Source organism: Oreochromis niloticus, linkage group LG17, assembly GCF_001858045.2.
Source record: "Oreochromis niloticus isolate F11D_XX linkage group LG17, O_niloticus_UMD_NMBU, whole genome shotgun sequence".
In the NCBI taxonomy this organism is placed as follows: domain Eukaryota; kingdom Metazoa; phylum Chordata; class Actinopteri; order Cichliformes; family Cichlidae; genus Oreochromis; species Oreochromis niloticus.
In genome coordinates this window covers 36,129,510-36,146,862 of record NC_031981.2, presented here as the reverse complement: position 1 = coordinate 36,146,862, position 17,353 = coordinate 36,129,510, and the positions used below count along the sequence as shown (strand labels likewise).

General features: G+C 39.9%; 1 protein-coding gene across 1 annotated transcript in view; it reads right to left on the bottom strand.

The window, feature by feature from the left end:
* The window catches only part of LOC109195115 (neuron navigator 3), a gene marked incomplete at its 3' end in the record, with an annotated part of 148,062 nt that overhangs the window by 13,913 nt on the left and 116,796 nt on the right, over nucleotides 1-17,353 (bottom strand). Inside the window, 2 exon segments of the mRNA XM_019346607.2 lie at nucleotides 12,027-12,146; nucleotides 13,500-13,733. Coding sequence (XP_019202152.1) covers nucleotides 12,027-12,146; nucleotides 13,500-13,733 — 354 coding nt within the window.

The window sequence follows — 17,353 nt, the reverse complement described above, 5'->3', positions numbered from 1 at the left end:
GTGTCGGCTGAGTCCTTATAGAAACAACCTGACTTTACTTACAGTGGTGCTATTACCTTTGACCTACTAGACACACTGTCGGGAACCCAAACACTTTCACGTTGTTTGTAGTGTTATTTGTGCAACCCTTGTGTTTCTATGTCCATTGACATTCCTGTTGGCGGCTTGTGATGTTTACACTCCTTTGAACCACTTCACCACATTAACAGTGCAACACACAACACCTCAGACGACCAAACAATAAAAAACATTCAGAGATAATAGTCAAACCTGATGAGCAGCATTTTAATTTAGTCTAAAACAGTGGAGTGGATGGTCTTTGAAACAGTAAATACCTCTTAGGACAAATGCAGACACTTAAATAATGTAAATGGAAAGCACTCATTTGCATGGAGACTAATCCAAATTAATGCCACTGAGCTCCTGCAGTAAGACTTAAAAAAAAACATTAAGAAATGCAAGTCATAGACTTGAAACGATTTGCAAGCAATAGGCTCATTTTCTCCTCGGATGGAGTTCTTACAGAGCCGAGCTATCAGAACAAACTGTACAATATGACGGAGCTTAAAACACACAAGACAGTGTTCACAGGTTCAAAACAGAGCTTAGGTATAGAGCAGTTTCCAGCTTTGCCATCAACTTACCTCCCATGGGTTGGGTGCTGTCTGCTGTTTTATCAAAGAAGAGTTCTACTTTGTTCAATACCACGCCTACACTACCAAGAGGCAAAACCCCACCTGGCAGAGAAGCTAGGAGCTGTGGCTCGACTGGGAGTCAAGAGAGGAAATGGAAACAAGAGAGAGAGAGAGAGGAGCAAAGGAGTCACTCAGTCTTCCACTTTTACCCACTGTTACTGCCAGCTCCCCCTCCTCTCTCTTCGTCTCCCCTCCCAACCAGGATGGGCCTGTCAGCCAAGGAGTGCCAGGAAGACATGTCGTCAGCAGCGGGTTACTAAGGGTTAATTAAACGAGGATGACAATGCAGAATAGAGTCAAATCAAAGGGGAAGGTCTTTGCTGGAGAGCAGAATTTGTTCTGTCTTTGGCAAAAGCCTCTGACTGGAAGTGACCTCATGAATAATGCGTGAGATGCTCAGCAATGACTGTCCACGCAGCATTGCGTTGGGATATAATTAGACAGATTCACGACTCCCCTCTTTGATTCTTCAGCAAGAAAAACTGTAGATCTTATTTCTTTTCACCAGTGAACCTCCATTCATGTAGTTTTGTTTTGCTGAACACTTGATTAGAAAAGCTTCCAAGACATCACCGACATAATGAGCCATGGGGCTTAACCATTTTCTTTGGATTTCCCGTTCAATGCTAATGCTAAGCATTCCATTTCGTCTTTTAATTAAAACTGAAGATTGGTCTCTGATGGCAGAAATGTACTTTATCAGGGAGGAGTAAAAGTGAACTGGATGCTGGTTGCTATGTTGGGAAAGAAAAGTCAAGCAGCATTTACTTAAAATAAGAAATGTCCTAGGAAAAAAAGCAAACAAACTTAACAATCACTGACTGTGGAATCCAATTCACCTCGACACAACTCAATTAAAGGAAGGAGCAGGGTGACCTTGGAGGGATGGGCTGGAAATATGTCTGCTGCTAAGCAGTGAGCCAGCAGGACAACAGCAGTGCCTGGCCTGGCTGGTTAATGCGTCCAGACGTCCTACTGCAATGCAGTCAAAGACAACAACAAAGTCTTTAGCTGTTCAGCACCGTGGGGTTTACAGCAGGCTAATACATCCCAGCAGGGGTTTGTTCAAGTCTATGGCAAGCTGCTGGCAAATGCAAACAAACAACCCGCATAAGCCACAGTCCAACCACCAGCCTCCTCCTCCTCCACTGGCCTGAAAGTGGTAACTTCACTAAAACATGATTTAAAGCTCTATACAAGCAAATACAGTGCGTCATGTGACGGTAAGTCAGCAGCATTTTTGTATTTTCTGAAGAAAATGTGAGCAATAAACTACCATAGCATACTGTTAGGAAATGTTTGGGTTTTGGACTGACACTAGACAAAACACACCAACTAAAACACATCACCTCAGTTCATTGGAAACACCCCAGACCAAATAATCAGTCAAATTACACTGATAATAATCGAGAGCATCATGGGAGACCTCCAAAGTCTGTTCCTCATCTCTTCTGTAGGATGACACTAGAGGCTCTTTTAACAGCTCCGTGCATAATCTATGATGCTGGTTTGCTTAGGTACCAGGATGATAAATTTAGCCATGTGAGGATTTGATTGGATAAAATGGAGGAGTCCATCTGTGAGGAGAAAAAAGGGACATCAGACTTGCTGCCAGATTCAGAGCAGGTGGTGAGGGATCTTAATCTCTACATCAACAATGGGTGAGCATCCAGTCTTTCAGATGTCTTTCTCTCAGCCCTCTACTTCTGCACCGTGCAGCACAGATTACATCACTTTGTCAAATTCAACATATTTCTTTAGTTTGTAAATATCATTCAACTTCCAAATAGGGAGGCATCAGAAGCTTATTCACCATCCAGCACAAGTAACAGGAACTGTTTCTTTTTTCTGTAGGCTAGCAGTCAGGTTGCTAGCACAGGGAAACACACAATGGATGAAGATATACCAAAAGTTCAATTTCATTCCAGAAATCGCATGAAAATGTCGCTGTTAATGAATTATTCCGTATGCGTGAAGCTTAGCAGCACTTTAGAAACCTGTGTATCTTTACTGTTTAAGGGTGAGGTTTTAATTATAAATTATAATGTGGATAAAAGTAGTTCTTATGATTTTCAGCATACGTAACCTTTGACATTCATTGCAGGCGGGGACCCTAACATCTGAACCTATTTCTTTTTTTAAGATCCTATTCACTCAGTATTTAGATTTAATTGTATTTATTATTAAACACAGAAAGTTCAGAAATCAAGGGGAGAAGCAACTTGACTGTCAGGACTTCAGGCTTTGTCTATAAAAATAATGCTGTTAAAAATATACTATGTATGGTTTTACTGCAAATGACCAAATTGTATGTTGTGTAACGACAGTCCACCTATTTTGACTGAGTGTAAGTGGAGATGCTGCGTCTGTACCAATGTTGACACCAAACCTAGTTTTGAGAATGACGCATGGATATTTCAGAAATGTTATTTTCTGAGCTGTACTGTGGGAAATGAAGGCATCAACAAAAGAGTAATGCCACCTAGTACTCATTACAATGACCCTGAACCCACACAGCAAATAAAAGCAAGGAAAAAAAGGTATGTTTTAAATGAGCCCTAGAAGCAGCAGGGCATCGGTGGGTCACACAGCCACCGTCTGCCTCTGCTCTGTCTGCGGGTGATTTGGCAAACCAAACCTAGCATCCTCTGCACTTCTGAAACAGAAAATCCTTTGTATTCCTGGGATTACAGCAGTAAAACTTGATAGACAGTGGCAGCACAGTGTCAGCTCTCCAAAGCCCCTCAGCTGAGGTTTGCATCTGACCAGCTCTGATCTCTGCGTTTCACCAGAATAAACAATCAGCCGCTGACACCCAATCATGTGGAGACAGACTTGACATGGTTTGCCACAATTAAGGACTAAAAACATAACAACTTAGCACAACAGTCACCCAGAATGAGAAAGACTAAACAGTCAGCGTTTTATTTAGATATCATCTTATTTGTTGATTTTCTTCCCCATCAGAGGGTTAAAAACAGAATTATGTATTGAATCTGGAGTCTGATGATACCTAATTTGGGACACAAACAGTAATAGGTTTAAAGACTTTGTAAATGCTGTTTTGCTGTAATTATACCGCAACACTCGTCATTTAACAAGATTACGATTTCATAATCCACAACAGAGTCAGGCTCCATGGCAGTAAAGTGAATTAGCAATGACAGCAGCTTTGTTGATTCTTATCTTCACAAACTCATTAGGCCTGTCAGATGATGAATGGAGTCATATGCTTGGAAATTTTTAACTAAATGAACTGATGAACCCGAGGCAAATAGACCCCTGTGGTCTATTCATCCTAAAATCTATTCAACATTACCTTGTAATCCACCTATTTACAGCAGAGCGACTGTTGAACAAATCTGGATTGGCCGAAAAGTCTAAACTCAAAAATGTAATTAAACATTTCTTAAATCGATCCTCTTAAACAACACGAGACACGCCGGAAAAGAAAAGATATAAATCTGATGCTGTCACTTCAAGTTCTTTTTTTTTTTTAGTTTCATCACAAATCTCTTCAGAAATTCAAACACTTAAAAGCATGCAGACAATTCAGTGTTTTGAACAAATTCCCAATCCAAGTAAACTCTCAGTGGAACATGGTCTGGATCAACAGTCAAATAAGCTGCTTTACAAAAGAGAAGCAATTGCTTTCTTTCTAATACAGCTCTAAATCACTGTACAGTTAAGATCAATGGCTCTCCTTCCTTTTCTCTTCCTGAGTTGTATTACATCGATTCAAACATGTGGGTTACTGGGCACACACAAATAAGCATTTAAGGAACACCTACATGGAGTCTCTATTATTGGTGTTGAATGTCACAGGATCCTCACACTATCATCATAAAATTAGTTATCAACACAGTCTGTGAATGCCTGGTTACCACACAGGCATTTGCATCAAGAATCCAAAAACTGTCCTCATCTGTGACATCTTCTGAACATATGTAACACACTGTTACAGGACATGAGTCTCTCATGCCACTTCATGTCAGTGTAATGTGAGTCAGCACTGTGTCATCACAGTTTTTCATAAGTCACATCAGTCAGACCTAAGATCACTAAAAGTCTAGAAAAACTGCATGAACAGAAAGTAAGAAAGTGCATATACCATACCCTGAAAGAAGGAAAAGTAAAGGAAATAAAGGATTCATGATTGCATGTTAACTATCCCCTCCTAAATTGATTACGTAATTTAGTTATGATGGACAGACATCAACTGCAATACATACCAGAGCTCAGCATCATCTGATGCAATTCAGAACTATTTTGTCAAATTATACCATGAGAATGGGTAATAATAGCTCATAACTGATCAAACACACACATCCACAAATGTGCAATAACACTAATGTGCAATAATCTTTTCTGGCATCGTTGTATTTTTACTCAATTGTATATAGCATTTGTACTCTATTTTTATTGCATTGTATATTTTATTCTATTTTATTCTACTGTATATAGTATTTTATTTTATTCTATTCTGTACAGTTGTGTACTGTATTTATTCTTATTTTATTTTATTCTAATTTTTGCTTCATAACTTTTGCACTGTCCACTTCCTGCTGTGACAAAACAAATTTCCCACGTGTGGGACTAATAAAGGTTATCTTATCTTATCTTATCTTATCTTATCTTATCTTATCTTATCTTAAATCATTTTATGCTTTTTGCTTTTGCTCTTATGTCTGATGAAGAATAAGACCAAAAGGGCGGGTGACTGAATCAGCCACTCTCCCCAGCCTTAATCACTTTCAGTCCAGGGCAGGTATGGATGCTCAGATGACCCAGATGAACTAAGGCAGAACTTGACCATATGGGATGTGTCATCAATGAGAGAAATAGACAGGGCAAGCCTGACCGCACTCAGTAATATCCCCTCATCCTTGTCACCCACAGGTCCATCCTGATGAGGCCAGGTGGATAGTTCACCTCCATATGGAACCAGGGGCATCTCCACTGCGTCCCTGCTGCCACTTAACTAACCAAAAGATGAACCCCTGTGCACCCTAATTGTTTTCAATCAAGTTGAAACACTTCTATATTTAAATATCGTATTAATTAGTGATGGCAGAAGCATACTTTCTTAAAGGGACTAACGCCTCTATGAGGTATCAGTACATTTAAATTCTAATACAAGACTGAACATTTATAGGATAGTGAGGGTTTAGCAATAGTATATTTAATAAGGCCTATCTTTATGCTTTACAAAACTTGCTGGTGTTTTCACATTAATTGTAGTTATAGCCAGGGGTTGAAAGTGATTTGGCATCTTCAGTTGAGGAGTAACCAAATTTGATAAGCAGTTTTACAAGTAAGAGTTAACTTCCATGTGCTGCAGCATGAAGTTGTCAGTGATGGTGTGGAGATGCTTGCTCAGTATCAGGAAAATAATATCCCTCTGCCTGCTTTACACCCCCATCAAATATTTTGTCCCTCATCATTTCCTCTGGAAGCACTTTATCAGGTGGTCTTTCATGTGAACATCACACACGTTTTCTGCACCTATACAACAGAATACATGAAAGACATTGAGGTCAATCCATCAAACGATGCCCACGTGGATATAAAACAGGAAACGTGATATTCAAATAAATTCTGACACCTTTTCATTGGATAAGATTGGAATGATGTTCTATGTTTGATCAGTTTAATTGGTTTTCATGATCTCTGGAATTAAGAATTTACTAACGCTTTGCTAAATTAATTCAGGTATAAATGTATTTGGTTAATTAGTGACCAGACTTAATGTCTATTTGGTACAATTCTCACCAGTAATTGGAAAAGAGAGCTTTTCATCTAGTGTATATCTGGCATTTTGAACAGGTCTATTCTAAATATTATTTTGATTTAACTTCTGGTTTTTACATATTTAGAACTGTAGTTTAAATATGTTCTTTTTTGTTTAAGTCTCAGTGAAATGAAAATACATTTTTTCAAGTGGTCATACCTCCTGGATGCTGGATACTTTCTTCTTTTATCTCGTGCTATAGGCTATGCTATATATACAGTAGCATAGGCCTATTCAGACCTAGTTTTATTCTTGAGATCATTCTCCTCCTGCTGGTCTAACAGCACAGGTATACACGGAGGCTAACAGCTAGTCTTCTCCAGCATCATTGCTCTAGTTCAACAACCAAATCTGCAGGAGATTAATATCCATTTTTATCCGTGTTTAAACTGAAATATCATTATAAAACATTATGCCTTTGGACCACTTTTCTAAGGGTAATCGTCATACTATAAAGATTTTATGTATGTGTGTTCCTTATTTCCTCCCAGATGAGAAGACCGAGCTTGATGAAACTTTGCATAAGGAAAATTAAATATCTAAATCACATATTACACATATTTTATACAAATTCCAAAATCACATATATTTATACATTTGACAGATCAGCTGAGTATACAATGGAATGTCAAATACACATATTTGCATGTTTCTTAGCCCTGTGAAGACCATGCACTCACTGAGGGCAGTCAACTTGATGATAAGGACTGTGAGGAAAAGTGGAACCCAGAAACAGTTTTGAGGTGCAGTAAGGAGGTCAGGGGTTAGTTCAGAGTAAGACTCATGGGATGTGTGTAGGTAAGCAATAGTGTGTGTATATAAAGAAAGACGTGTACATGTGTGCTGGTGTATGTGTGTTGGGAACATAGATAAGATGAGGTACCAGGATTCAATGGTACTCCATAAGTCAGAAATGTCATGTCCATCTAGCATTTAGCAGCATGTGCTTCCTGAAGTTCCACACAGAAAAGTTATCATTGCCATACACAGACAGACAGACAGACAGACAGACAGACACACACACACACACACACACACACACACACACACACACACACAACACATTTATATCAATGCCAAAGAATAAGAAACAGGAGGAAAACGGAGCGTCCAAAAACAGGGAAACTTTCCCTCGAGCATCTTTGAATGAAGAGATGGCTAATTAGAGTCTGGTTGTGTGGGCCACAATTTGCCCATTTTTGAGAGGAAATATATATGCAAGCATCTACACAAGTGAGGGCACATTTGCATGAACATACACACGAGCCAGGCACAGTTGGGTACTCAAATCAGTGATAAAGCATCTCCGAATTATCACATTTTGCTAGGTTTAGCCTGTGTGCACTGAGGTGGAAATAATGAAAAAGACAAATGTCTGAAAAACTGACAGTTGCCAGAAGACTATAGAAAGCAGAAGCGTCTCAAAGCAGAAACGTCTCAAAGCAGAAGCTAGTTTCAGGTGCCCCTGGAAGAGATGAATGAGAGAAACTTATATAATGACTGCGTTTGTCATTGGTAGTAAAAAACCTTCTCCTCCAAATCTCTTCACTGCTTACGACAGCAAAGACAAGCAGAGCGGCTTCTCCGCAACTGTCACTGCTACGCGGAGTGACAGGCCGAATCCTGCTGCTCAGCAGCACACACGGCATATGGAGAAGTCTGTACATGCACACACAAACACACATACACCCACACATAAACACACTTAAATGTAGTACACCAACAAGCTTTCTTTTGTGAAGCATGGACAACACAACCACAGCACAATTTCAACACATATAAACTTGTCTCCAAGCCCCCGAAGCTTTAGACAATCAAAAACGTAGAGCCAGCTGCCACAGTCCAGCTGCGAGAAAGAGATGGCAACACACTCGAGCCACCGGGATGCTAAAAGCGAAGCCCTGTTACTTATTCATGTCTACTGAGAGCGGGGAGCCTGCTGGTGTCAAAACACTCTCTTTGGGCGTCTTTTCTTGACAGCAGAGCCACGAGCATGTGCTCATCTATGTTGTATAACAAGAAGGTATTTTTAGGCAGGTGCTTTTAGCCAAGGCTAAACTCAGCATTGTTTTGAAGCAGACTGATCAGAAGAGGGATCTGAGCTTTTGTCATTCAGCTGTTTTTGGGCAGATGGTCGGCTCCAGGGTACTTGGTTCTTAGCACCGATGAAAACACTGGAATACTACATTGCAATTGGATGCTTCTGACAGCCAGTCAAGTTGCAGTTTATGCCCTTTGTCCACATTTGTCTGACTGTAAAATGTCATTAATTGTCATTAATTAATTCCACAGTGACCTTGACCTTTGACTAAAAAAATCTTCACCTACAGTCCCAATGAATTCTTGTGCTAATCTCAAAGAAATTCCATTAAAGTATTCAGATTATTAGTTTTGTGGGAGTAGAATCGACATGCAGACAACCTGAAATATCTCCAACCACAATGTCACCTGCAGGAAACCATGAAGTTATTATCAAAAGCAGCTGTACATGTGATGCTTATTGACTGTGTTCTATGACACTTGGTTAAAAATTAGGCTCTGCCCTAATACTGAGAATGAAAGCACTCAAAAATAAAACTCCACTTCTAATCTTTTGTCTTTTTGTAAGAAATAGACACACTGGCACAGCTCATTTAAAAAGAAATGGAGATGAGCACACACAGTATCTCATGTCATGACCACTACAACTACAACATGAAGTCCATGTGGTCCTAGTCCCAGATGGTTTCAGTCACCTGCCAGCCATGAGTTGCAGTATGATGAGTCATTTAGATATATATCCTGAGGGGCTGTGTTGGTTTGGGATAAAAATGCCATGGATGGCAGCCAGGGGAGTCGTTATGGACTGTAAAAAGCACAAAACATAACAAGCCTCGTGGGAACTCAGTTTACGTACACAGACCAACTTCCACTTTCTGCCTCTGAGGAACTCTGTCTACTGCTGCCAGCAGAACTTCGGAGAGAATAATGTGCATTTTTGTGTCCGTGCTCATGCTTGAGGTGGTGTATAAGACATGAGTGTAAGTGTGTGTCCTTGTGTGTGCAGTTTTCCAATTATTACTTATGACAGAGAGCAAATCCAAAAGCAGAAGGACGAGGGGGGGAATTTTAATGGCCACGGATTATTTACCTTACTGATAAAAAAAAACAATAACTGCACAGTTATCTGTTGTGAACAAATAATTTGTTCCAAAGTAAACTTACACTATCAAACTATAAACCAGAGACAGATTAAATCACAGACTATAATCTAAGAATTTCTCAAAGCCAAAACCCAATCTCCTCCATAATTGGGATGCTGTGTTAAATGAAAATAGAGTGCAATAGTTTTAAAATCATATTACATTGAAAATATAATCTGATTAACACTTTGATAATAAATGCAGAAGAAATATTAACAGTCAATCAATGCACTAATTATCACCAAAAAATATGACCAAGCCAAGTAATTTAAGCCAAGTATGTTCACCTGGAGAAAAGAGCAGTTGGATGGATATTTGAGAAAGAAAGGTATCATGACACCAGCTGCCAGTTACAGAGGCAGGCAGAATCTCATGGATACAGTATGTTCACCTCCAAAGCAGTAATAATCAATCAAGACAGCTGGACAGGAAAAATGTGTGAGATCAAATACTTTTCTTGCATTCGTCATTCCTAGAAAGCCAGATTACACATCTGAGGTGAAAAATTGTTTAAAGTCAGTGAACAAATTGTTTGAACTTGGGCCTTATCCTCTACTCATTTCACTTCAAGCCAAGGGGTTTTGTGGGAAAGCACGCTGTACCACAGAGGTAAAGCCAGGCTGAAATGTAGAGTTGAGTGAGCAATTGGTTCAGAAATGGATTTCCTCCCTGAATTTCGTCATGTGTCCGTGGGAAGTGACAGCCTACCTACTGACAATAACACGTGAGAGGCATGCATTTTGTGCATTTCTGTGTATATGCGTGCCTACATGTACTTGATTTCATAAAGGAAAAGGGTGGAAGGAATGAAGTAAACACCAGAGTTCAAATTTTTTCCTACTGGGAGTCTGTAGCCTGCAGGCATCAATATTTCCTCATCGCCCCTGAGGCCCAAAGTGCTACTGCAGACTTTAGTTCAAAAGAGCAGAGCATTTTTGGATTTAAGTCAAGGAAAGGTGAGAGACAGTTTAGGCAAAATATTTAAATACAGAGATAAAATGCAGGGTGAAGCTGAGCCTTGGCAGTTTGCTTGGTTCATATTTATTCTTATCCTAAGCCATCTTTTTGCAAATCTGACAGGTCGATCGGTTTGAGACTGATGTTGCAGGTTACTCGCCTATTCTGAACCTCCGGTCAGGACTAGTATGTTTTGCCGCTTGGCCAATCACAGATATGATCAAACTCACCTCGGGCTGACTGGCTTGACTGACTGGCTTGTGACGAACAAGCTTGTGAGGCTGAGCACATAACCAAGAAACTGAAAAACTGTCTGGGTTGCAAAATAACTGAATCATATACACAAAACATACATATTACAAGCAAAATATCACCCGTGTATCTGCAAGTCATGCGTCACATTGTGTAAACCTGCCTAGTGTAACCATGCACATATAGCATTAACAGAATCATGATCTTTAAAATCACAGGACTACTAAACACTCCCACTCATTAAAATCTTGACAGAAGCTGAAGCTGTGACACTGGGAAATGTCACTGCATCAGTCAATTCCCAGCAGTCTCTCTGATGGCTTGTCATCACAATCTTAGCCTGACAGCTTTAAATCGATCACCAACCCTCCTTCGCCTCTTTAAATCTCTGATGGTGTCACAGAAGACTTGTATAACCTTTGAAGGACATATTTCTTACTTCCTTCTTACCCTTTGTTTTTATGCCAGGCACATCTAAAAACCAGGAATGTTTGGTGCGGAGCAGATATATGTTGACTCAATCATCTGTTACCAGCTGAAACCTCTTAATCCGAATCTTTTTAGCGTTTAGTCACTTGCCCTTTCTCTGGCCTTTATATCCTATTAGGTTTGTAAAAAGCCTATATATTCCATTAGCTTTAATATCTTTGTACTGATATCTAATATCTTTAATTGTTTTGGGTAATATACCCAGATATTCATGCTTTTTAGCTCCATAATGCTCACTGTGCTGAATGCTTTAACGGACAGATACAATCAGGTATAATATGATATGGCTGCAGTTGCTATGGTGCCAACCTTTCTGCCATTCCGACCACAGCACATTGCTTTTTTTCACATGCATATGCATCACTGGCTGCAAAGCACAGTCCAGTGGGTTTGTCTTAGCAAACACCCACCTGGCTATGGTTGAAAATGAATGACAACGAAGCTATCAAATTCACAGCCAGATGCTCGGGAGAGGAAAACATCAGCTAAAAGCCAACAATCAAAAGTGAAATGTGAAAAGCTGTGTTCAAATTTGAATATTAACAACGTGCTTGCATGAATCGCAAAAAGTGTGAAACCGGAGCTACTCCCGGGTGTGGACCACAAATGAATCAAACAGGCACCAGAAAAACAGGCAGCTATGACAGCCTCCATCCTCACCTGTCAATGTCACCCTGCATCTCTTTGCTTCCTCTTTGGGATATGTCTCGAGAAGAAGCTGCATCAGAGGCTCGGCCGGTGTTCCGTGCATACAGATGAAGGCTGCCATCTGTAAGGTATCTGTGAGGGGAGAACAAATTACAGGTATAAATGTTTAACTTCAGTTTGCTATAGAAAGTTATTCTTTTTTAACTTGTGGCTCTTACACTTTAAGGTCTTTGTTTAAGTGAAAAAGAAGCAAATTATGTCAACTAAACATAAAGGAAGATGCTACCTTGGCTGCCCGATGGCTAATCTGAGTAATGAACATGAAGACTGTGTGTGGATTTTGCAAAGTCAGTAAAGAGAAGCGAGTTTGTGTCTCTGTGTACCTGACAGTGAACGAGTGGTAAGATTTGAGGCAACTTCCAGATAGCTATCAGACACGGCTGGTAGAACACGGGGGCCATTAGCGCTGAGTTAATTAAGCTAATAATTCAGCTAATCACCTTTTCCTCCCAACATGTTGTTACATTTTCTGCTCTGTTCTTCTTCTTTAATCTTACAGATACCTTGCTACATCACACCTCATCCTTACCATTCCCTCACAGTTTTCTCTTTACAGGATATCTTCTTTTGGGAGTGTGTGCTCACATGATTGTGTGGGTGAAATGTGAAAAGGCTTTTCTCCTACGTGCTTAAGTCATTTATTGCTATTGAGCGAATGAAGGTCAGAAGCCTGCTGCTGTAATGACTTGCAGAAGACACAAACTCATCCATTCTCACTCAGGTAATCTGTCAGTGTCGTGAGTCCTCTCAAGGTTCACATAAATGTATTACGTGAACCATCCTGTGTGTGGTTTTACTATGAAAAAGTATACATAGCTTTGCTGTATGACAGTAAGCTATTTGTATTAATGTGGAGAGAGAGGCAGGTAAGGCCTTGGTGACTGTATGAATACAAAACTAAGCATGAATTTCTGCACACTGAAATGGAAATCTGTCACATGTTAGCAAACAAATTACCTTTAAAGTACACTTACTGAGTATAAATGATGTGGGGCTGATATTTTGTACTTAAGATATTTCTTCTTTATACAGCAAAGCATAGTTATGTATTTAATTTACATGGATTACATGATGGTGTAAGATGTTTAAAATCTACGAGCTCCATGTTCAGTGCATAAAAAGGCCGAGAGCTACATTATTCAGAGGGAGGAATAAATGTAGGAGGCACAACTAAACAGAATGCTTTCACACCACAGTGTGGCACAGAGAGAACAACTAAAACCAATTCAACTTATTTTGACCATAAACATCAAAAATTCAATCAGCTACTGAAATCACAAAGAGCCCTCACATAAATATTCAAAAAACACTGTCCCGCACTGGTCGACATTTTTTGGTTACTCGTGTCGTGTCATAAAGACTGAAAATGAGGAAGAAAAATAGCCTGGCTCTGTCCACAGGCTTACTAGTTAAATGTACACAAACCTGGAGGGCTCCGAGTGCCCACTATAGCGCCCTGTGGTGGTGCCTGCGCCTGTTGTGCTCGCCCTGGGTGCAGCATAGCCACTGGGCATCGAGGGGGCATCACCTGCCTGGAGACGTGGGGTTTGTGATTGGCCCAGGCGCCAGGACATGGGGGAGGAGCGTGCGGCGAGGGCAGGTATACTCCGCCCATTCACCTCAGTGGTTACTGTCGTGTCAAAGGTTGTTTCTAATGTACTGTGGAGAAAGAGGGGTAGGGACAAAGAATAAAATAATTTATATTTCCTGACAAAATACATCAAAAATGTTTTTCCCATCAGAATGATGTTTTTGAAAATCCTAAAAGTGTTTTAAAGATTGCTAGGAGTATAAAGGGGTCTTGGGGAAAGCGCCTGGGCAAAAATCACAAGTCTAAGACGCTGAAGTAATACCAAGTACACAGCTGTGCAAAGGGCAAATCAATCAGGTGAAAAGATCAGTCATATTTCCAGTAGACAGCCTTCTACAGTTGAGTGCCACTCCCTTCATCTCACATGCCTTTTTTCTAACACTGTGGTTGTTTGTGCGTGTGGGTGCGTGCATGCATGAGTGTGTGTGTGTGTGTGTGTGTGTACACTTGCATTTAAAAGTGTGTGACCTTTGTAAAGTGCTGTTTCTTCCAGCATTTTAACTTGAAGGGGGAGGAGAAAAGAAAGGCTCCCATGAGAACTTGTGTCAGAGCATCACGGTACATCACACAGAGATGGAAATGGAGGGAAGGCTCTGCTTCTGCCCAACTATCAAGTGGATTTGATAGAAAATAACATTTGGATTAGGTGCCCTAACAAGGCTAAAGAAGGGAAATGAACCTCTTCAAAACACATCTGATAATGTCACAACAATAAGCACCTGCCAGTGCATCTAGTCACTGGCAGGTTTGACTATTTTGAAGACAATCTGAATAATTTGGAATACTTGCTGTAATATTCCCAACCCATCTCATGAAATCTGTATTAAATCTCATTGTTTTAATCACTAATAACAAAAAATGCCCAAAAATGTTTGATAAAGAGTACTATAAGAGCACAAGAGATAGAGACAAAAGAGGCACCATGATAATAAGTGAAATGGCAGAAAATAAGAGCCGCCAACACATGTAATGATGCACAGAGACCAAAAAACACTGACTCCCTACCATGACCATCCTCCACTAACTGAGAAACTGCTGCTTTTCCCCTCCAAGTCTTTACCAGGATCTGCATGTAAGAATTGTCACATTTTAAAGATCAGGATGATTTATTGCATGGAATGAAAGCAAAATCCAGCCTGAAACATTAATTATTTATGTGAACTAACAGGATAATAGAAGTAAGGCAAATGAGTCAAAATGACTGGACACCAAGCCCCGCAACTCCACACACTACAGCATATCTGCAATCTCAGTGAGAAAAGCGGGAACTCACTTGAGCTCTCTCTACTGGGGAAAAGAGTGCACTGCAGTCAAATAATGAGAGAATGGACAGACCTAACATAAAACCAGGCATCTCTGACAATCTGTTACTTTAAGGATAAGCTGGTAATGTGCATTCCAATCACAAACATCCTTCTGTGGACAGAATACTAGCATGAAATTGAAATGATGCACATAAAAAAAGTGGAAACAGGCGCTACAAATCATGTGTTTTTCAGGATAGGATATAATGATTTTAGGATCACACACCAAACAAAAGCATTATTTGCATATTTATAATTTAATAACATTTTATATAATTTCTTGCATATTGGCTTACTGACTGTAGCACATCAGGCAAGTGAAATGCAGGATAGTAGTAGGAGTAGTAGGAGAGGCCTTTGCTTCTGCACACTAGTCTCATTAGGTGACAAAAGCAGTGACACTTTAAAACAGCGTCTCACACATAGCAGTGTTAGAGGTGTGAGAACAGTAGTGTGTGTGTGTGTGTGTGTGTGTGTGTGTGTGTATGTGTGCTTCGTGAGAGGACAGAACGCTGCACCCCTGAGATGCCAAGTGCCAACATAAGGACAGCAATGTCACCCATATTCACTACACATCTTTATCAACACCTCGTGAGATCCACACACATGCTCACATGGCCAGTGATGTAGGCGATTCAATGTTATAGTGTCTAGCTAAAAGAGAAAGAATGCTTATCTTACAAGCCATCACACCCAAATATGGAAATCCAAAATCAATTTGCCACAGTATAGAAATCAAAATCATTTAACCAGTCACACACAATGTGGCCCGCTTAATCAGCTTATCTTTATCTCCAGGCAGCAGAGAGAGAAAATGAGAAAGGCAGATAAACTGAGAGCAATTCTCCATGTAGGTGTTCAGATAGGCATGAAAACCAAGAATATGCCTGAGCAGCAAGTACAGGAAAACTGCTGAGATACCTTACACATCCAACCCACCACATATGAATACTCATGTCAACACACACACACACACACACACACACACACACACACTGCAATCAAAAATGTTCAATATTAAGACCACATTTCCCACAAACCCTTTCCATTATCTATAGAAAAGAAGACTACAGCCAAAAAAATCTGAGACTATTTTGCGCTTGTCTAAGGGCTTGGCATGGAAATAATGCATGTTGACAGCAGGACACTGCTTACTGCTGAGCAATGCTTAATATAAATACGCTGGACCTTGTTCTTGCAGCTTCTAATGAGCTCTGTGTTAATATCCAGTTCATGGGAGCTTGTCATTAGCAGCACTTCAGAGACACTGCACATCATGGTGTGTTTTTCAGATTCACAACTCTGCACTCTTGCTGTTCAAGTCACCATCATCCTTCTGAGGCAGACAGATGGTATCAAAATGTGATAATGTATACAAAATGTATAAAATGTGATATGTTTCATTGTGGATCTGATTGCAGATTATAAATCATAACATTGTATTGCTTGCTATTAACTATTATTTTAGACAACTATATAAGTTACTGTCTTTTATGAAATTAAGGAATAATTTTACTTACAGAATTTTTTTTACTTTCAACTTACTTCAACATTACCTTTCAAACTACTGAAGAAGTGAATTTTTAGTAGGGCACAGGAAAACCTAGGGATATTTGGCAGGAAAAAAATTAATCTGCAAAATATCTATTTTTTGTCATTATTGGAAAATTGCAGTTATTGAAACTGTTTTCTGCCTTCACAATAATCAGGTTAACAACGATAGCAGCGCATTTGGTGGATTACACAGTTGCTACTCTCCAACTTTTGAGGGAAGAAAATACATATGTGACAGCTAACATTTTTGCATGTTTTGTAGAGTATTTTGTGAGTTTAGAACTTTTGCAGTAAGGCTGCAGACATTAAAAATGCTACTGACACATACATTGTACACATATTATTGCACATTTAAAAAAGCAAACTCATGCTCACTTCTTAATTCCTATATATCAACTCAGAATCTCCTCAGTTACAAAGCAATGAATAATTTAAGCCGTCCTATATTCACAGTTTTCCAAACGTAAACACAGAATAAACAAGCCGGTCTCAGGAAGCTATTATGTTTAAAATGTCGTCTGGCGGTTGCTAAATCCCTTTGGGACCAAACAGCAATCCCTCAGGTGCCAGCAGACTGGTAGACACAAAAAGGGGGCGATATCCCTCGACTGTTTGCTGTGCTAGGTTTGTCCTTGAAGATTATAGCTTTTCCTCACAGGTGGAGTTTTTCGCATAGAAAAAAGTGGCAGTAAATTAAATGTGGGGCTGTATGTGAGGGCCCCATCGCATCTGGATATCTGAACAATGGCGTGAATGCCACTCAAGCTGTGCGATGGCAAAAAGCAAGGTCAGTTCAATGAGAGAAGGAGACTGTTTCAGAGCCTGTGTAA